This window comes from Cheilinus undulatus, linkage group 10 (genome assembly GCF_018320785.1).
Source record: "Cheilinus undulatus linkage group 10, ASM1832078v1, whole genome shotgun sequence".
NCBI classification, from domain to species: Eukaryota; Metazoa; Chordata; class Actinopteri; order Labriformes; family Labridae; genus Cheilinus; species Cheilinus undulatus.
The window spans coordinates 38,874,444-38,897,651 of NC_054874.1; the positions used below are offsets into that span (position 1 = coordinate 38,874,444).

General features: G+C 39.3%; 1 protein-coding gene across 1 annotated transcript; it reads left to right on the forward strand.

Annotated features, from left to right (window-relative positions):
- Positions 1-951: 951 nt before the first annotated feature.
- LOC121516143 lies at positions 952-17,051 on the forward strand. Its single transcript, XM_041797242.1, has 8 exons — positions 952-1,000; positions 1,129-1,461; positions 1,669-2,022; positions 2,147-2,272; positions 3,355-3,392; positions 3,500-3,560; positions 6,317-6,670; positions 16,948-17,051. Exons 1-8 carry the CDS (start codon positions 952-954, stop codon positions 17,049-17,051), a joined length of 1,419 nt encoding a protein of 472 aa, XP_041653176.1.
- Positions 17,052-23,208: the final 6,157 nt, after the last annotated feature.

A 23,208-nucleotide genomic window follows, 5' to 3' on the forward strand; every position in this document is an offset into this window, starting at 1 on the left:
AAGGACAGCCTGAACTAGGCAGATTCACACATGTGCCATATTCATTCATTTCTTGATGATGGATGGGTTTAACTGAACTCTGGTAGATGATCAGTGCCTTTGTATTTCTTTTGTGTGCCTCTCCTGATTTATACTTTGAATGCACTCAGGTGATCCCCATTTCACTAACTGTGAGACTACTAGCACCACTATCACATAATCAGTCCGAAGCAGGTTGGCAGAAGACCAAAAGCATCTTTCACAACATGAAAAGCTTTTAGGGGTTGTTTTTATTCTTTACTTCATACAGAAACATGATCCAGTTCTTGTAAAACTGATGCTATGCTAAAGCTACATCCGAGGTATTTACCACAGTGGAGGCAGCCATTACCAGCAGCTTTCAGTCCAAATTAACCTGCCCATAGCGGTATGTATGGCTCTGAAAGTATAGTCACTCAGTCATACAGACCCATGTGTCGGAGAGGACAACCACTTGTGCATACAATGCCAACGATGCAGGAAATTTTTAGAGTACACAAATAAAAAGGACTGTTATGTGTCCCCCTGGTATTTCTTATTGAAAAGCTTCTTGTTAAAAAATAGGAGATGGCCAAAATGCCAAACTTAAATCAGGGCATTATAAACTACAGGATGACTAAACTGTAACTACACACACTTCATCTAAACAGTCTGTGGAAAATACAGAAGAAAACTGAAGTCAGTGCATTTCCTCTAAATGATCACAGAAACCCACCATGAAGCATGAAACAGAAGTTTGCTGCCTCTTCTGTTTTATCTGCTTTGGCTCGACAGATGGTCATTTTTTTTCCACTGTGGTTTTATCATGTTATACCATCATGATGAGAGGCCAATCAGATCGCTCTGTGATTGTTCCCTCCTACTATTTGAATCTATTTAGGAGGATACAATTCTTATGCGAACTTATTTTAGTTCCTTCTTCAGTGGACTGACATGACAATGCTGGCTGTGCTCGGTTTACTACTGATGCTCAGACTGAGCCGTAAGTAGACATGAAACTTTTGTCATGAAATCATAATGTATCTATGTAAGGTGTTGCTATTTTAATGTAGAACAGAGCATCAATGATCCTTTCCTGTCATTGAGTGCAGACATGTTTATTTTGTTCAGGATGTACAGATGAGGAGAAGATTGAGATAAAGACGGTCCGTGTTGGAGATGAGGTCAAACTGACGTGTCCTCGCAAGACCTCTGCTTCAGGTTCAGCAAAGTTGTTCTGGTTCAAGCAGGTTTCTGGAGAATTGCCTGAAATTTTGGGTGGAACTCTCAGCTTTGATTTTGATGATGTTACCAAAACTCCTCACACCACCTTAAAACAAGAGCCTGGAACATTTGTCCTGATTATCAATCAAACCCAGCTCAGTGACACTGGACTTTACTTTTGTGTAAGACAAGAGGAACTTAAAGTGACCCTTTTAAAAGGAGTATTTCTGAGAACTAAAGGTAAAAATGGATTCCTAAGACTCCTTACAAATGTAAACACCTATGAAAACAACAGTTACTCTGTATAACTGCCCACATAAATGCAGATGTGTAAGGATAAACTAATTTTTATTTTCCAAGAAGGAGTCCATCTACACTTTTAAACTGTAACTACTGCTACTGTCTTTACAAGTGAAGTCTGCATTCATTCTGGTTTGTCTTCATTAGGACCAGAGTCTGATATCACCACCATCATTCAAGACCTTTCAGCTGATCCGGACCATCCAGACTTGATGACTCTGCAGTGTTCAGTCTTCTCTGACTCTGAAACTAAAACCTGTCCAGGGAATCACAATGTGTTCTGGTTCAGATCTGGATCAGATGAAGCTCATCCCAGTGTCATTTACACTCATGGAAACAGACGTGATGAGTGTGAGGAGAGTCCTGAGACTCAGTCTCCACAGAAATGTGTCTACAGCTTTTCTAAGACTATCAGCTCTTCAGTTGCCGGGACTTATAACTGTGCTGTGGCCACATGTGGACAGATGTTATTTGGACATGGAACAGAGATCAACATGGACGGTAAGAGCAGGACATTTCAGTGACTCATATTCATGTGAGGAGAAATCACAGGGATGGAGATTTGAGTCAGCGTTCAATTCTGATTGTTCTATTCAAAGTTTGATAATAAAATAATGTTTTCCAGAGCATGAACGGAGTTCAGAGTTTTTTGCATTGGTGACAGCAGTAGTCTGTGTGGTGATTTTTGTGATTGGAAGTTTTGTCTTCATCTGCTGCCGAACTCCAAGAGACAAAAATGAACAAAGCAAAGGTAAGGATTTATTTAACCAAAGCTGAAAATTAAGTTTAGGACCCATGTGACCCAGATGTCATCATTTTTTTCATACCTTTAACGGTTGTGCGGCCAGTTTAGTTTATTCATCCAATTTACAGAGGCTGTAGTCCTCGAACAGGGACGGTTCTGGGCATAGGTGATCTAGGCGATTGCCCTGATGTGAGCCCTAAATATTCTGAATGAAGCACCAGTGAGAGGTTTTCAACTGTGCTTTCCTCCTCCTCCTACACTCCTTACCCTCTCTCTCTCTCTCTCTCCTGCCCTGCAACATAAAGAGCAGAGCAGAGTGTCAGAGTGATCAAATATCTCCAGAGAAATGCTGCTTAGTGTTGTTCCAAAACAGCAGTGGGTAACTTGGACGTTATTGACAAAATGTTCCTGTTTTTGTCATGATTTCTGTCACTGGTGAGAAAAGGCCTATAAATAAGGGAAGCCTAACTTCTGGTCTTTCAGTGTGGCTCTGTGCTCTTGTTTTAACGAAGTAATGTGGAACAATCCTGAGAAAACAGCTGCTTTTCTACATCTGCTTTTGAGCTAATCACTTTAGCGACAGCAGCCACCAACTCAACCCACCTGCAACAATCACAAAGTCATGCTGAAGCAGGTCGTCAAAAGGGAGACAACATGTTTTTCATCATGAAAAGCTTTCAGTGTGTCTCTGTGCTCTTGTTTTAATAAAGAAATATGGCCCATTTCTTAAAACTGACGCTACCGGATAGCCATGGCTAATAGCTTCCTGCCCTTGGCTACTGCCTCGTTCTCCTCAAAAGATGCTGATTTGTCCTGTAAAGCAAATTTAAAACACACATTTCAAATTTTCAGCTTCTCAGTATGTTTCATCAAAATATACTGGAGGTGAAACCTCCAGACCCCCTAGTGAAGTCTTACTGGACCCACTGATATCCTCATACCTCCGCACGTTGAGTCAGCCATGATGACTCAAAAACAGGCGTTGTGGTCTTTGCTACAGATAACAAGACAATGTCAAACTCTCAATAACAGTATTGAATTAAAATATCTCTTTTCTTATCTATGTTCTCTTTATTTTTATAATCCAGCTGCTGTTGCTCTGCAAGATGGCCAGAGAAGTCAACAGGTACAATCCAAAATAAAGCTTAAGCTTTATCTGAAAAATAATAATAATAATAATAATAATAATAATGATAATAACAATTTAACTTTGTCATCTTTCCATATTCTCAGGAAGAAGAGGAAACTTGGCAGTACTCTACTGTTGTCTTCACCATGAGGCAATCTGACTTTGGTGAAGTTAAAGAAGCAAAGACAGCAGAGAGGAAGAGGAGGCTGCAGAGAAGGCCTTTGGATTAGATTAGAGAATAAAAAATGTGTGTCTCACAAATGTAGTCTGAATTAAATAGCTCATGTCTACAAGTTGTTTAAAAGGTGATACGTCCGATTTTATTCTGCATAGGATATTATATTTGCTATGTCTGTTTTTCCATTTGTAAAAAAGTATATGTTTGTTGTGTTCAACTGAGGTTTCTCTGTTTACATCTATATTTTTCATGTACCAGTTTTTCTTCTAAAGTATTTCCTGATAAATAAAGTCAAATAAAATAATAAAAAAATCTTTGCATAAACATCACCTCCTTTGCCAACTTTTCCTGACCTGCTTTCTGGGATAAATGTCCCAGCTGCTGAAGTTAAAATATTCAAAAATTAAAAAAAAAAAAAAATCATATGTATACATTCAAATAGTATACACATTTACCAATATATTCATTTAATGTAGAGCTATTCATATATTTACAGACTACAAGAATAATAAAGCTTTTTTGTCCTCTTTTAAACATATCATCCATCATTATCTGCTGTCTTACTCAAGTGATGCCAACCACGATTCTTCCTAAGATTTCCCTCCACAAATCTAAACTATTTTATTTCTATCTATTTTTCTAAACTGAGCTCTTAAATTCCTGTAGTCCCATCAGGCTCCCTTCCTGTCACTGCTGGGCTTTTTGTGCAGCTACAAAACCCAAAGCAAGCGAGAGACTTGGGGAGCAGCAGTGGTGACGTAAAGAGAGGAAGTGTGATTAAGTAGAAGTTAGAAGTAAGGCGTGCAGGAGAGTTATCACTCTGAATGGTGTCAGTGTGGTTTCTCAAGTTAAAGCTGTTTTTAAAGCCTCTGTAGCTTCAAACATAAAAGAAAGATAGTCCTGGACTAGTATCAGAGTCTAGTGCTGATTCGCAGACTGTCTAATGCGATACAACTGAGCTTGCTTCCTGTTAAACATACACTCACCGGCCACTTTATTGGGTACACCTTGCTAGTACCATGTTGGACCCCCTTTTGCCTTCAGAACTGCCTTAATTCTTTGTGGCATAGTTTCAGCAAGGTGTTGGAAATATCCTCAGAGATTTTGGTTCATATTGACGTGATAGCATTAGCAGTTGCTGCAGATTTGTCAGCTGCACATCCATGATGTGAATCTCTCATTCCACCACATCCCAAAACTGCTCTACTGGATTGAGATGTGGTGATTGTGGAGGCCATTGGAGTACAGTTAATTTACTGTTATGTTCAAGAAACCAGTTTGAAATGATCTGAGCTTTGTGACATGGTGCATTATCCTGCTGGAAGTAGCCATCAGAAGATGGGTACACTGTGGTCATAAAGGGATGGACATGGTCAGTAACAATACTCAGGTAGGCTGTGGCATTTAAACAATGCCCAGTTGGTACTAAGGGGCCCAGAATGTGCCAAGAAAATATCCCCCACACCATCACACCAACACCAGCCTGAACCGTTGATACAAGACAGGATAAATGCATGCTTTCATGTTGTAACAGTATTTACATTACATCCTTCAGTAAATTCATTTATTTTTTGTAATATTGCTGATAATAAGTGACAAAGCCATATTTGTCTTTCTATTTAAAGAAAGTACAAAAAACATTACATTTGACTTTTTTGAGATTCAGATGGGTGGAACTAAAGATAAACACCTGTTCATGGTCACATTTCTATTTACAGCCAAACTACTACAGCACTCCAGTTTCCATACACCCCTAACTACTCAGTGGTGACTGTGAATATGTGTTTGTTTGTGTGCATGTGTTGTGAGTGTGAAATTCCATATAAAATAATGTGCACTGCAAAGCAGTTGTTTGTTTCATGCACCCAGTCTTCTGTGCAAACCTGTGAAAGTTTCAGTTTGTGGTCAGCTATTTGACCTCATGCACACACAAACACTGATAAACATGTTCACAGTCACCACTGACAGCCATGCATGGAAACCTCAGCTTTGTCTTGGTTGGCTGTATAGTCAGAGTCTTTGGTGCTTGAACTCTACAGGGACGTAGTATGATCGAGGGTTGTTTACCCTGAGTGGCAGCAAGATGTGAAGCAGGGGTTTGGTGAGGATTGATAGTGATGTCATCCAAGGCTGGAGAGGTGAGACTTAAAGAGCTACAGCTACATTATTGACTCACATAAAAAACACACATCAAACTGACCCCATAACATTTTACCATTAATTGATTTAATAGATCAATCATGGTCAATATCATTAAAAAAAAAAAAAAAAAAAAAAAAAACTTCTTAAATATCACAGTGAAAACAGATTTCTATACATGCATATCACTTAAATACAATTATGTAATATTTCATAAGGGATAGCATCAATATTCACCCTCTTTATGTCAGTGTTCAGTAGATGCACCTCTGGCTGTAATCACAGCACTGAGTCTGTGTGGATAGGTCTCAATCAGGCTTGCACATCTGGACACTGAAATAAACTAAACTGAATGAACTAAAAAAATGAAACTAAAATAACTAAACTAAAATGAACTAAAGGTAAAAAAATGGTGCCTATAATTCTTAGAACTGTGAACACTTTTGGTAACAACAGTCACTCTGTTTAATGTGATCATAAATTCAGATGTGTAAGGATAAACTCATATGTATTTAGAAAGGTCTCCATCTTTACTTTTAAACTGTAACTACTGCTACTGTCTTTATAAGTGAAGTCTGCATTCATTCTGGTGTGTATTCATTAGGACCAGGATCTGATATCACCACCATCATTCAAGACCTTTCAGCTGATCCGGACCATCCAGACTTGATGACTCTGCAGTGTTCAGTCTTCTCTGACTCTGAAACTAAAACCTGTCCAGGCAATCACAGTGTGTTCTGGTTCAGGTCTGGATCAGATGAAGCTCATCCCAGTGTCATTTACACTCATGGAAACAGATGTGATGAGTGTGAGGAGAGTCCTGAGACTCAGTCTCCACAGAAATGTGTCTACAGCTTTTCTAAGACCGTCAGCTCTTCTGATGTCGGGACTTATTACTGTGCTGTGGCCACATGTGGACAGATGTTATTTGGACATGGAACAGAGATCAACATTGAAGGTAAGAGCAAACATCTTTGATTATAAATTGTTTTTTCATATTAGTTAGTCCATAGGGACTTTTAATCATACTGAATGCTCCACCTTTGCAAGTGGCTCAGGACAAGGCAAATCTGTGACCATGCATAACGTATCTTTGTCTGATATACTTACATACATGTATGCATCTCCTCTACAATATAACATAGATTAATTCACCTATCTGTGCATTAATAAATGCATAAACACAACTGTAAGCAAATTCTATGCAACAGGGTTATGTGTAATTACACCAGCACTTCAAATAAACAGGCCAAGGGCAAATAGGCAATTTATGAAAACAAATTTATATTTAGGCCTATATGCCATACATCAGCACTGCAGCACTATGACACTACACTGTTTGCCCTATGTACTTTAACTGTAATGGTCTCTTTATTCCTGGTCAGCCACCTTCTGTATTGTTTTATGTGGGTCTTTGTATATTAATGTTTATGTTATTTGGTCTCTGTGTGTTGTCCGGTTTTATGAATGTTTGTATCCTTTTATTATGTTCATGTTTGATTTATGCAGTATGTACACCATTAATCTGCTTGGGACTACTGATGGAAACCAGCTATATACAGCTACAACATGGCACATTTACATATCCGTGTTCATCAATGTCCCCTATAATGTAAATAAATAAATAAATAAATGATTAATTAACTCATTGAGTGCCAGCCCCTGTATAAAATGGAAAGTGGCTTGTGCCAGCGTTTTTGGCCATTTTGAGTCATCTTTCAAGACCCACAGAATATTTTGTACTATGACTCTGAAAACACCAAATAGCTCAAGTGAAAGAAGAATCTCTCTATTTCATCTTGGAGAAAACCGTTTGTTTGCACCTTGTTCCGTTCTTGATTTATCTGAAGTTGAAGAAAGAGAGTCGGTCAAGAAAAACAAGGATTTGAATGTTATAATTTTGCCTTCAGTGACATAAAAGACATCTGAAAATTGTATAAAAAATGTTATTTTATGGTAAAATAAATAACAATGCTTCCAGTCACTGTCATTCACACTCTGGAACTGGACGGCCTCCACGGGACCCCCCTATACGCCCACGTCCTCTCCTGCTTGCGTGCCCCCTGGCACTGCCTGTAAATTATAAAAGTAATATAATATAAAATATATTTTACATATATAATATATAATTTATAATATAGAATTATTTTGTTCTTACCTCTTTATCTGCCAACAGACTGTGTTGTAGAACTGCATGGAGCTTGCTCTTCTTTCAAGTCTGCCCCTGAAATCACAGGAGCACATGAGTGATGTTTCATCTGATAAATTTGGCTGAATAATCAGTGGATTCCTAACGTTAACTTATCTCCATTGCTCTGGGACGGAGAACAAGATCTTCTCTGCTCACTCGGCAGCCATTCCTCAAAGTCTGGGTCAGAAAAGTCCGTCCCTTAAGTGTCGTTGCTGTATGTATCCAGCTGGCGAGAGGCTGCCTTCTTCCTCCGACACACAGGGGGAGACCTCGTGGCATTCTTAAGCCTCTTGGCTGGCCAAGGCAGATGAATGGCCGCACTGATCCCTGGATTCTCTGTCATTAGGTTCAGTGTCGGTTTCAGTGAGTGAGTGATTTCTCAGGCAAAAGTTTAAAGTTTCTCCCATCATCTATTTTAGAACTTTTAGCTTAGATTACTTCCGATCGCTCTGCTCTTTGACCCCAGGGTCTCCACCTCTTATCTCTGTGGCTTTGATCTACCATGTTCTGACCATAGACATCTGACTACGTATCCCAGAAGCCCCAAAATTACTCACAGGGAGCGTGAGAGCGCCCCCTTGTGCCAGCCACCGATAAAGCACTTTGATGTACAGTAGATATACGTCAATGGCACTCAAGCGTTGGCTTTTAAATGACGTATATATATACGTCAATGGCACTCAGAGAGTTAAATATATGTTAAAATACCTTCAAAGTGAGCATTTGATGAAAACTTATCTTCTCTGTTTGTCTCACAGTGTTATGGCGCTCTGCATATAGGCACCTTAAAGTCACTTTGGGCCCATTGGCCCCACTGCCATAAAAAAAATACTGAACTGGATAATTGATAAGTACCAGTTTAGATTTAAAAAAACAAAAAAAACAAAACCACTGATTCCTCTTCGGCCAGTAGTTTTTCAAAGTTACAAGCCATTATCAGTTTTAACAAGTCACATTTTTGGTGCACAGAAGTTACATTTTGTATAATAAAGCTGACTATAGCATGAAAAAATTGACTTGAACTAGATTTATAGTCCTTTGAAATGTAAATGAAAACTTAAATTCCATCTTTTAAACATTTGTCCTCATCCACCAGGAGAAAACACAAACTGACAATTTTTGCAGTGTTGTGTAAAAAAAATGTTGAACATCTGGGATGATGTTAAATATATACTTTGCTTTGTTTAATCAGCGTGATCATGGTAAGAGCTCTTGAAGGACTTTCTACCTGCACAAATTAAACAGCACATGACAGAGAAATGTGTCACACTTTACTGTTAGAGGTGTCATGGTTTAAATATTCCAGTTCTCAGTCCAAAACAGGGGATCCAACTCTTTTCTGGTCTGATTTGCAGATTTTTTTTTTGTACATTTCCTTTCTTTAAAGCACCAGAATTGAAATCAAAAAGAAAAAAAAGGAAATCAAATTGTTAATTGTTTATTAAAATGAAAGATTAGATGAATGTGCTGTGTTAAGTTCATGATTGTGAAAGATTTGAACAGCTGTTTAAACACTCATTAGTGTGGTAAATAGATGATAAAAACAGAGAAGTTAACTGCTCTCCTCCTTTAAGCTAAAGTCTCTTTAAGTAGGAGTTATCACTCACTGACTCTTGTCTGCCTCTGTTTCTCACTGATCTGGTGGTCAATTGTTAGGATTTAAAAGTTTTGATGATGTTTTTTGATCAGTTAATTACTAATATACAGTAAATCTATAATATTTCCTGCAACAGGACACATACCAAATGTTTTAATAACATTTCAATAATGAGCTCATATACTTAAGTTGAATCATTAAGGTGATAAGATGTTTTAGGAGCATGTTAATAAAATGACAATTTAACAGTCTGCAGCCAGATAAGAGAAAGAGAGAACGGTATTTCCATACAGACAGCACTGATGCACATATGTGCCATGGTCAGAGAGGAGCTTTAAAAAAGGAGGAGGAAAGTTCAGGTCTGTGTTGAATCTTTTTTTTCCTCTGCGGCTAGAAGCCTCAACTCCACACTACCGACATTTTAGCTTGTGTGTTTGTCTGCGTGTGGCGTCAGTACTTGTGTCGCTGTGTATTGGGCATGAAAGCCAAAGTGTTTGCGAAAAAAGACAAATGACGAGTGCACCGATGGACTCGGCCATGCACTTGGCAGATTTTTTTTGGGAAAAAATCCTCCTTTCATGTGTAAATCAGCCTCATTGAAACAAGCAACTAACTCACACACACTGGTGCTAACAGCTGAAATCCACCCGCATTTAACAAGTGTCGATATAAAGCCCTGCTAACATCGGTGTGTCAGCTGTTGTATTATGTGTTACACTGTTAGTCACACTTTCTGTCTCTCACATGTGGCCCCCATGAAGGTAGAAGTCCTGGGCTGCAGACCCTGTAAGCCCATGAATTAATGCACCTATGGCGCTCTGATGTCACTGACTATGGAGTTCTACCGTCCTTAAAGACACTGATTTATCAGATACTCTTACCTTGAACAAAACTGATTCTGTTTAACTATCCACCCCAGGATATTTTCCTGACGTTTTAGGCCCACAGTTTGCTCCGTCTGTGTTGGATTCAGCCCTAAGCTAAAATCTCAGTGCAGAGGTGCTATGGTGGTAGAATCCAGCCACGCCATTTACACCTGCATTTATTGAGCCTTTTGCATCTAAGCCTCTCTACAGGTGGAGGTCAGTGCTCTCAGAAAAGGATCAGTGATGTTTAAAAGATGATTCAATGGACTCCTTCACACACAGCAATCCAAAGCAGTACTGAAGCATACAATTCTACTTGGTCAATGTACTAAGGTACAAAGGATGTAAGTTTTAGCATCTTACTTTGATGAAGATGCAGTGAGCACTGAAACATTAAACCAACGAGGAGTCCATGGAATCATCTTTGAAACTGTTCAGTGTAATATCTATAATAACTTTGAACTCTTTCTGTTTTTTTTTATTTGATGTTTTTGCAGGAGAAAATGTGCAGACGTTCCAGACAGCTCTGTTAGTGGTAGCAGGTGTTTTAGCCTTAAGTCTGATTTTAAATGCTGTCCTGATTTGTAGCATCAAGACAAAATCTTGTGTTTCTGGCAAAGGTAAAAGACGTTATCAGTGTCCAATAAATCAACCAATGTTTTAATTTGACAATTAGCAAATTACCGTCTAACATCATTGTTTTTGTTTTTGTTTTTTTTTATCACAGCTGCTGATGCTCTGAGAACAAATGCTGCCACAGCCACTGCTGCTCAGCAAGGCCAGCAGGTCAAATGTTTAAAGTTTAAATTTGGCAAATTTGTTGGTATATTTCTGTCTCAGTGTTGATACTAACATCATGATATTTTCTGTACATTCGTCAGGGAGCTGGGGACTCGTTGGTTTATTGTGCACCGGACTTTTCCAAGAAGAGAACTGGAAAAAAAGAGAGGCGAAATGTGAAGGCAGCAGAGGAAGAGACTGTTTACTCTGGTGTCAGAGCTGCTGTAAGAGCGCAACAATACGGGAACTACGGGAACTTAACTTGAGCTCTGTTAGCTATGTAGCTTACACAGCTAACAGGCCTTTGTTAGCTACATAGGCTGTGTTAAAAGCTTTTTCCCTGTAAGCAGACAGTTTACTCAGCTTTATTAGACCAAGGTTTTTCGGTGTATGTTATTGTTTTTTAACTTTGGGCATCTTAACCCTAACCCTAAACCCGCAAGTTTAGTACAATTTTATTTTAAAAGTTTTGGCTCATATTTCCATTCTGAGATGTACGGGGTCTCAGATGAACAGTCTGTAAGAGTGGCAGTCAGAAGAGAACGGGCTGCAACCAGACTGTCTAAGACTACTTGTTTATTCTGTTTATTTTTTTGTTTGTTTATTATTAGGCTATGTTTTAGAAATATGCAGTCATGCACTTTTTTGTTGATGCAATTTGAAAAGTAGGCTATTTTTTCAAGTTTAAGTGTTTTTGCTTTATTTAAATGACTTAAGTTTCACACTTTAATTTTTCTGAATGAAATCTTTATTGTTTGGATCTTTTAGTAAAAAATACATTTCAATTACTTTATGTTTTATGTTGTTTTTAATGCTGTTTCATTATAAACTGTTATGCTTTACTTGTACAATAATGTAGATTAAAAAAACTGAGTCTCCCCATCTAAAGTTCAAACAGGAGTAGAGTATTTATGCTTTGGACTTTAAAACTTGTAATTTTTCACACTGGTATTATGCACTTAGGCAAACAATTGGCCAGCAGAAAAAATACGGAGTTGAAAAGAGGGTATGATGAGAAAACTTTATGAAGCTGAAGATGGCCATGTTAGCAACAATAAGATTATTTCTGTGGAATATTATTTAGCAGAATTTTGCTGAAAGATAATGTTATAGGTAATGTTACCAACATAATTCATGAGCTTTCACTTCATTTTTTCACTTCATCATTTTTTTTCATATTGCAATCTGCTGCTACAGTAGCTTAAATTTATTTTATTCAGTACCCCATAATGATGTGAAAACAGAATTTGAGACATTTCAGCAAATTGATTAGAAATATTAAACTGAAATATCACATAAACATAAGTATACAGACCCGTTGTAAAAGTTCTTGAAATTCTGCTCAGGTTCCTCCCTGTTCTCTTGACCGTTGCTGAGATGTTTCTCCTATAGAGCAGCTGACAATGCATATCAGAGCAAAAGCCAAGCCATGAGGTCAAAGGAACTGCCTGAAGAGCTCAGAGATATGATTGTTGTAAGGCAAAGCCTGGGGAAGGCTACAAAAAAGTTCTGCTGCCATGAAGGTTCCCAAGAGCACAGTGGCCTCCATCAGTCTAAGATGGAAGAAGTTCAGCAGTACCAGGACTCTACCAAGAGCTGGTCCCCGGCTTCTTCTCAGTGCAAAGCACATAGTAGTCCGCTTAGAGTTTGCAAAACAAACAAAAAAACAGTGAAAGCCAACTAGGCTTTCATGTGTTCTGCACTGAGTAGAGGTTTCTGTCTTGCCATTTTACCATAAAGCCCAGATCAGTGGAGGGCTGCAGTGACGGTTGTCCTTCTGAAACATTGTCCTATCTCCAGGCACGATCTCTGAAGCCCATTGAGAGTGACCATTCTTGGTTAGCTTAGCTAAAGGTCAATTAATAGTACAACAGTTTCACTGAAAGTTAATTATTAGGGCTAATTTCTAGTCTAATGTTTTGATTTTAAAAACCATATATCGGAAGGTAGGAATACATGGCAGCACAAGGATTTGAAAGTTTTACAGCAGGATCTGAGAGCCAGGGGTGACAGGGGATGTAATCAGGAAGAGAGTGCAGCCATTCTTTTTGTTCAGTTCATAGAAGGTAAGGTTTTAGACAAGGACCAGTCAGCCCAGAACTGACTGTTTCCTGGGAGGATTTGTTGAAGGAAGCATATGAAATGAAAAGCTTAGTTGGACTACTAAGATCAGGTAGTATCAGCATTGTATGTATGGACTGATTGATGGATGGATAGATGGATTGATGTCACTTTTGGGATTCAGTAGCAAAAGCATGCTAGTCAGCTGTGAACTGTGCTCATTTAATCTGAAATCAATCTCTCCAACTGCATCAATGGTGATCAAATAAAGCCTCTGAAGTTCTGCAGAGAGGACGTGGCATGGCTGGGGCAAATGCCCCATGATGCTGACAGCTGGTTAGCAGTGTTAGCTCTGTGTGTGTTGAGAGCTAGCATGGAGGAACATGGCTATAGGATGCTGGAGATCACTTTTCAGCCCTTCAGGAGGTGTCGTGGGATAACCCCGGATGTCCACATACCCCACCTGATCAGGGCTGAGGTTTGCTCTGATCAGTGGCCAATACCTCTACAAGTATTTAACCATTCAGGTCAAACTCATTAACAGTATTTTTAAAGACCCTGTAAAGTGAAAATAAATCTGTATTTAGGTTTGTTGTATGGTCACTGTGTTATGAACCACCAGGTCAAATTTCAGTCAAATAAAACATCTCAAACCCCAAATTTCCATATACAGTGTGCGTGCCGCGGAATGCTGGTGAATCGAACTGCGGAGCACTTCGCTCCCTCTCTACTCTATCAGAGCATTTCCATAGCCGGCGCTCCAGACTGGCAGCAGCGTGTGGCTGGAGCGGCACTTCACTCCGCTTTGTTTCAGATACGCCGCAGGTCTATTTTCAGCGCCAGCCACAGCCAAACTTTGTAAATTCACACACCAACCATGGAAGTCACAAGCGTAGAACATCCGGTTCTTTCAAAATAAAACACAATGCACGGACTCCAGATCGTAAATCATCACTTTATCAACATTACGTCTCATCCTGCAGCGAGAGCAAAGGGTCACTGAGAGGTCAGTGGGTCGCAGAGCTACAATGGTGCCATTGATGAGGAAAAGTTAAATTTTGGGGATATTTAGCCAAAGAATTTTGCATAAAACCACAGATCCTTTAAGCAAACATGAACCTCTTAACTTCCTACTGTACTCACCCAATGGAGGAAGCAATAATATCATTGACTTATACTGGAAAGGATGATAAATTAACCACAAAAGGTTGTGTGTTGGTTATGAAATGAAATGTATTAATGTGTGCACACGGAGAGCTTATACTGGTCCTGGTCCTCTTCATTCAGGCCAGGTCCTGGATGGTGAGCTAAGAGTATAGGAGCCTGTGAACAGAACCTATAAACTCTGGCCTGAAAAGCCTGAAAGCAGCTATTCAACTCAACATTGAAGAGACCGATCCTCCTGCTCTGGTCGGGCTGGTAGGAAGCTCCTTTGTAGCCGCTTCTTTCCTATTATCTTGCCCCTCGTAACTCGCGCCCTTCAAGCGGCCATCACTCACTCACTCACTCACACATTCCTTCCCCACACACTGGACACTCTTCCCTCTGGACTCTAAGAGCCGCTCGAGCTGTTATATCTGAGCCTTTGCGATTTCGGGCAGAAACGAACTATTACTGTGTGCTGCCGTGCGCTTTTGGACTTTATTGAACTCATTGAAATTGTATTCTGTTGTGAATGGCCATTCGTTTTCTATGTTGTTTACTATTATTTGTCTTCAATATATGGTACCATCAAACTGCAGCTCCTGTCTCAGTCTCTTTCTCCCTCCACTCATAGAGTCGAACCTAGATCTTCTGACCTAGCCAATAATTGTGTTACTCTAGTACCCACATTGTACTTAAGTTATTGACACACATACTACAGTAGGTTTATAAAATTTAAGCAAAATCATGAAAAATGAGGCAGTAAAATCTGTTCTAGGGTGGTGTGGGTGTGTCTGTTGAATGAGATGAAGCCATGCCCACTCAGGAGAAGTATGATCCTCTGAATGGAAGAAGACACTCACACTATTATCCTGCCTCTTGACCTTTTGTTGACCTTTGAAGAAGAGATAAAGTCATTTTTCTGGCTCAAATCTCAGTTAAGATGCTTTAAATGACCCATAGACCACTGTAGCTGATAGATTTGGCAGATTTACATCATAATGAACAATAAAACAGCGTTTAACTGACTGTTTACTTTCAATAAAGGCGGTGACATCAGCTAACAGCAGACTGTACAGAGATGAACTGCTCTGTGATTTTATGTTGTAGTGTTATACAGGCGGGGTTATTCCCACTGTGGGCTCTCGACATCATGAGCCCAAATATTGGCCCCACCAACCCTTGTCCTTTCTGGTGGTGTCCTTATAGAAAGGATGTGTGGTGTCATATACTGTGACACCATACTGTATCAGTGCATTGGAGAGGAATCTGGCTGCCGACACAGATGTCAGACCCAGATTGTGTGTATTTAATTTCCCGTACAATGTTTTTGATTTTGTTCATTTCTTGTCCAACTTTATCATAAACAACGTCTGGCAGTTACACTGAGGACATGACCACATTACAAACATAACAGACAGAGCAACATTTCATAAATAGAACAAAAATGCCAGAGGTCTTTCTGCGTAAGACAATGTAGCTATGCTAGCATTCACTTTAGCAACAGATACAAAATTAGCTAATGTATATAGCTAATGTAGCTACATTAACTATGTAGCTACATAGGTCAAATAGCTAACTTATCTTGTTTAGCTTTAGCTGCTTAGCTTCCACAGCTGATGTAGCTTTGTTAACTTTAGCCTTAGCTACATTAGCTGTGTTACAGTGTTTTCATGGAGTCAACTTTTGTAACATTTTGGTAAACACGTTTTGTAGGTCAGGTTTTTGACTTGTAAATTTTGGTATCCTTATCCTTACCCTAACTGTTTAAACTGATTTTATTTTGAAAGTTTGAGTGCATATTTTTTTTCTGACAGGTGCAGCATGCAAGAGGGAGCATCTGTGATCTGCGGTCTGCAGCCAGGCTGTCTTGGTGCATTTTGTTGTATTTAAAATTAAAACATGCATGAAGCATCTGACCCTCTGTTTGTGAGCTGATCAGCATGGATGAATGCATCTTGGCAGTGCCTGCTGAAAATACACCTGGCAGATATCCCAAGTGTACCAGAGCAGACTGGCATTTTTAGGACATGCAAAGATAAGATAAGATAAGATATTCCTTTATTAGTCCCACAAGGGGAAATTCCAATTTACAGTAGCAAAAGGATCTTAGACAAAGCAGGCCATTGGTGACAGAAACACAATAGAAATAGAGTACAAGTAAAAGTAGTATTGCAATAGCACTAATAAATACAAAAACATGGAATATAAAAATGCTGACTGACAAAATTATGAATAGTATTTACAAACAGTTATGTACAGGTTGGGTATATAACAGACTGGGTGTGGTGGAGATTTTAATTATTAATATGTACACCTACATACACGTATACACAAATACATATATACAAACGTGTACAGGTTATACATATAAATTAGTTATTGCACGGATTATTTTGAGCAGTTCCTATTGTGGAGCCTAACAGCTGCAGGAAGGAAAGGCCTGCAATACCTCTCCTTCACACACTTTGGGTGGGTCATCCTGTCACTAATGGAGCTCCTTAGTGCAGTGAGTGTGTGTTGGAGGGGATGGGAGTTGTTGTCCATCATGGAGGACAGCTTAGCTGTCAACATCCTCTCCCCCACCTCCTCCACAGGTTCTAGAGGGCATCCCAGGACAGAGCTGGCCTTCTTTATAAGTTTGTCCAGCCTCTTCCTGTCAGCTTCTGTGATGCTGCTCCCCCAGCAGACCACACCGTAGATGCTGGAGACAGACCAGAGGGTTGACGGTGGTTAGCACAGATTGACTGGAATGGGAGCAGTTTTCTGCGCAGTGCACTTAGCAAGCAGACCACTGTGTAGACGGAGTATGTGGAAATTGAGGATAGCTGAAAAAAGACTGGGGAATGGGTTGAGTCTGCAGTAAAAATAAAAATCCTTTTAATGTTTACACCTCTATTTACAGCCAAAACACCTTATGCTCAAGTTTCCTTGCTTTTTTAGCATTCAGTGGTGACTGTGAATGTCTGTTTATCTTTAGATGTGTATGTTGTGTGAGACAGAGAGAGACAGAGACAAGAAACAGAAGAACAATAATTCAGACAAATGTGCAGTTTTTGGTGTTTTGTGTCCAGCCTTCTGAGCAATAACCTGTGCGCATATGTGTTTCAATTTGTGGTCAACCAGCTGACCTCACATGGACACAAACAAAGATAATCACTGATCACACTCATCACTCACAGCCATGCATGGAAACTGTCATGAACCATGGACTTGAACACAGAATAAATCAGGACCCAAATGCAAGACTCAGGAGACCGGTAGACGTGAAGCAAAAATCAGAATCTTTAATGCAGTCCGAGTCAAAAACCAGAGATCCAAAAACTCACAGGCAAAGGTACAGGCAGGGATCAGGCAAGAGCAGAGACGGATAACTGGCTGTGTCGTTAACAATAAGGCTAGACAAGAATGAACTAAAGAGCCGGAACGTGAACCAAGGAGAACAACGGACTGACAAGGAGGTGAGTGTGCAGGTGAGTATTATACTATGACTAATCAGTGATGCAGGACAGGTGTGAGGAGCAGCATGCAGGACGGAGAGCAGCAGTGGGAGGAGACGAGGTGAGTGACACATGAGGGATCGGGAGTCAGTGAGGAAAGGCGGGGCGAGGTGAGTGGAGCGGAATCAATCTAAAACAGAAAAGGAAAATTAGAACATGCAAAACATAAAACAGGCATGAATGTGCAAAAATAAAAGTGAACAAAAATAGACTTAACAGACAGGGATCGTGACAGAAACTTGAGCATTGTTATGGTTTTGCTGTAAATCACGTGTCATTATTTATCACACTTATTTAACCTGATAAAAGGAGGCTAAACTTTGTTTTACCATGTTAAAATAGCCACTAAAAGAGCACAGTTTCATTTTTTTCTCAGCAGCATGACAAGGGAATGAAAATGAAAGTAAAGAGAGCAATGTGATGATTGTATTTGTGTACCTCACTGCAGTTTGTGCTTGGCCTTAACCCATGCTGTTAGAAAGAGAGGTACTGTAGCTGCTGTTTTAGACCTACAAGAGTTCAAAGTGTGGGTTTTTAATTGTAGTCAATCCAGTTTGTCTGATAATCAATTAAAGTTTCATATTCATGCAAAAGTCTGATGTATGTGGTCAATTAATCTGTATCTGAATAAAAGGATGCACTGATATTTATCTGAACTGTATGCTTGAAATGTGAAAAAGAAAATAAAGATGATCTATACAACATATTTCTACAGCAGCCATATTGCTTTGATTTCTCGCTCAGGGTGGCAAGCTCAAACACTATCAAATCATTCTGTTACATTTCAATCAGGAACAAATCAGAGATAAAGAGATATTTCAAAAAGTTTTAATGCTGGGGCATATGATGCTGGAGGACTGTCTGCCAGAGCATAGCAAGATCTATCTCCCTGTGGATTCCTGACACTAGATATGGAGGTGTTGACTGATGATGTCATCTGAGGCTGATGAGATGAAAAGTTGATCAAACTGTGAAGACGGGGGTTGACTGATGATGGCTGAAAATATCATCTGAACAATAAAACCAGAATAAATAACATATAATCTTCCTGTGTAAACTTTGTTTAGCGTTTTTCTGGTCATGTTACTACTCAAAGCACTTTTACACCACAGGTCACACCGACCCATCCACACCCAGTCACTCCACATTCACACACTGATGGCAGAGGTTGCTATGGAGAATTGGCCATCAGTATTAGCTACTACCATTCACACACATCTATACACATTTACGTGCCACCAACGCCAGTGGGAGCAAATTTGGGTGAAGTATCTTCACACATCGATTTGTGACTGCAGGAGCTGGGGGTTGAACCCATGACCAACAGCCACAGAGTTAAAAAACTGACTTTAGATACTGGCCGTCAGAACTCAGTATCAAAATTGATATCAGCCAAAATTAATTTGGATATTTCAGCAAATTGGATATTGGCAAAAACTGACTATCATGAAATCCTAGATTAAACATGACTTGATGTCAACATGGGGAGTGAAAATACAAGACAGAACCTGTGATTTTTCTGTATTATTCCATGTGAAAAATAAATGCAGACAAGACTTTTGCAAATGCAACCCCCGAAGACAATGCCAGGAAATTCTTGGTGCATGTATGAAAGGGGCTAATGTGTATCCACCGTGCTGTCTGATTATGATCACTTCTGGTTCCAAAAAGAAATGTGGCAATGGCCAAAATGCCAAACTTGCTGCTTTGAAGTTGTAAACTACAGGGTGACTTTATTGTAACAACATACTCTTCATATAAACAGTCTGTAAAAAATACAAAAGAAAACATCTTCAGTGCATTTCCTCTGAGCAACGATTATAGAAACCCACCATGGAACATGAAACAGAAGTTTGCTGCCTCTACTGTTTCATCTGCTTTGGCTGACAGCTGGTCAATTTTTTCCACTGTGGTTTAACCATGTAATATCATCATAATGATAGACCAATCAGATCACTCTGTGATTGTTCCCTCCTACAATTTGATTCTATTTAGGAGAATCAACTTCTTGTGCGAGCTTATTTTCAGTGGACTGACATGACGATGCTGGCTGTGCTCGGTTTACTACTGATGCTCGGACTGAGTCGTAAGTAGACATGAATTTATCTCATAAAAAACAAAGGTTTATCTTAAGAGTTGCTATTTTGTTTTTATAACAGAAGATGAATTCCTTTTCTGCTATAAAGAATTGACTATTTTTTCAGGATGCAAAGTTGATGAGAAGACCGAGATAAAGACGGCTCGTGTTGGAGATTATGTGAAACTGACGTGTCCTCGTGAGAGCTCTACTTCAGCCTCAACAAGGTTATTTTGGTTCAGGCAGGTTTCTGGAGACTTGCCTGAATTTTTGGGTGGAGCATACAGCTATGACTCTGATAGTGTTAATAAAACTCCTCATAGGACCTTAAAACAAGAGCCTGGAACATTTGTCCTGATTATCAATCAAACCCAGCTCAGTGACACTGGACTTTACTTTTGTGTGAAGCAAGATGGATTTTTAAAAATGACCCTTTTAAAAGGAGTATTTCTGAGAACTGAAGGTAAAAAAGAGAGATTCCATGGATTCATTTAAATTGTAAATGCCTTTGATCGAACAATTGATTACTGTTGTACTGCCTGCATGAATACAGATGTGTAAAGATAAACTCATTCTTATAATTCAGGAAGGTGTCCATATTTACTTTTATACTGTAACTACTGCTACAGTCTTTACAAGGGAAGTTTGCATTCATTCTGGTTTGTATCCATTAGGACCAGAGTCTAATATCACCACCATCATTCAAGACCTTTCAGCTGATCCGGACCATCCAGACTTTAAGACTCTGCAGTGTTCAGTCCTCACTGACTCTGAAACTAAAACCTGTCCAGGGAATCACAGTGTGTTCTGGTTCAGATCTGGATCAGATGAAGCTCATCCCAGTGTCATTTACACTCATGGAAACAGACGTGATGAGTGTGAGGAGAGTCCTGAGACTCAGTCTCCACAGAAATGTGTCTACAACTTTTCTAAGACCGTCAGCTCTTCTGATGCCGGGACTTATTACTGTGCTGTGGCCACATGTGGACAGATGTTATTTGGACATGGAACAAAGATCACCACTAAAGGTAAGAACATTTGATTAAAAACTATAAATTTAGGAATCCAGATGGATCCATATTTGATTATTCATTCAAAGCATGAGCAACAATGCCTTAAAGATAAACTGCAGATTTATTCAGTGAGGCCCATTAAAACATAGAGCAATTCAAAGTATTTATAAAATAAGAGGAATTAAAAGGCATATAGACTTGCAGTAGCCTCATGGTAAAGTCTGCAGAGTCTACAGACTCTGTTGTCCTTGACCCAGAAAGCCCTTGTTCAAATTTGGCCTGTAGATCTTTTCACACTTGTCTTTTGCAACTTTTCTCTTCCTTCTTCCTCACCCTGCCTACCATCTTGTCTGCAATAAAGGTAAAAAGTAAAAAAAAAAAAGAAAAAAACAAAACAAAACAAAACACATTTAAAGTAAGAGGTAAAAAATCAGAATACAAAATAGATTAAATTGTCCTTGCCTCACAGTGGTATAATGCCCTGAAGTTACTCACTACAGAGTCTAGTAGATTCAGATCCATCACAGAAACATGTACACTGTGTTCCAAATTATTATGCAAAAATGATTTTATTGAAATGTTTGGTTTTTAGTTTTTCAACTAACCTTAGGCCACCCTTAACCAAAAACTACAAGGAGAAATGACTGCAGTGGGCTCAGAAATACATGAAGACTCATTTTCAAACAGTTTACTCACTGATGAATGCTGTGCTACACTGGATGGTCCAGATGGATGGAGTTCTGCATGGTTGGTGGATGGCCATCAAGTCCCAACAAGGCTGCAACATCAGCAAGGAGGTGGTGGAGTCATGTTTTAGGCTGGAAAAATTGGACGTGAGTTTGTAGATCCCTTTAGGGTGCCTGAGGGTGTCGAATGACCTCAGCAAATATATGGAGTTCCTAACTGCCCATTTCCTGCCATGTTATAAAAAGAGGAACCGCGCCTTACACAGTAAAATCATTTTTATGTAAGACAATGCACCATCCTATGCTGCAAAAAATCCCACTGAGAAGTTGGCTGCTGTAGATGGAGAAAACATAATGGTGTGGCCACCATCATACCCTGACCTCAACTCAATTGAGGACCAGTGGAGCATCCTTAAAAGGAAGCTCTATGAGGCTTGGCAGTTTGGCAGTTTTCCTCAAAACAGCAGCTCTGGGAGGCAATTCTGGCATCCTCAAAGGAAATACAGGCAGAAACTAAACATGGACTTACAAGTTCAATGAGTAAGAGGGTTGTAAAGGTGAAATCAAAGCAGGGCTCCTATGTTCATATGGAACTTGATCTGTAAAGATGTTTTTGACTGAAATAGCTTAGATTTGAGAAAAATTACGCTGTAATAGTCTTAAATCAAAATTATTATTTTCAACTTTTCACCCCAGAATGTCGTCTCAGTGATTAGGGCTCAAAGTTTGCTTCGTCTGTGTTTGACATAGTCCTAAGCTGCCCTGAAATCCCTAGCCTTGACATTTACACCTACATTTATTAACAAAACAGAAGTCTCTTATGCTTCAGCCTCTCTACAGGTGGAGGTTAGAGCTCACAGAAAAAGACCAGAAATATTTAAAAGATGATTCACAGAACTCTTTTAATGCATGCAAATTCAGAGAAGAAACCAAAGTATACAATTCTATTTTTGCAGGTGTAAATTACAAACGCTTTATTGCTAGTGTATCATATTCTGATGAAAATGAAATGTGCCCTGAAATATTGGTCCTTTTCAATCATCTTTGAAACCAGTGTTAATTGTAATATCTCACTGAAATCACATTTAAGTCGCTCTATTTTCTTTTTCTATTTTGCAGGAGACAACAATCAGACGACCAAGACAGCTCTGTTTATGGTTTCAAGTGCTTTAGCTTTAAGTCTGATTTTAAATGCCGTCCTGATTTATCGCATCAAGACAAAATCTTCTGTGTTTTGCAAAGGTAACAGAACTTTATCAGTTTCCAAGAAACCTTGCACTACTTTAAAAAAATCAAGTTAATAACCTTGTGCAAATGAACCCTACAGCTGCTGATGCTCTGACAACAAATGCTGCAGCAGCTAGTGCCACTCAGCAAGGCCAGCAGGTAAAATGTTTAAAGAAAAGTTTAAATTTGGCAAAGTTGTAGGTGTATTTCTGTCTCTGTGTTAATACTGACATCACTGTATTTTCTGTACATGTCTTCAGGGAGCTGAAGCCTCATTGGTTTATTGTGCACCGGACTTTTCCAAGAAGAGAACTGGAAAAAGAGAGAGAAGAAATGTGAAGGCAGCAGAGGAAGA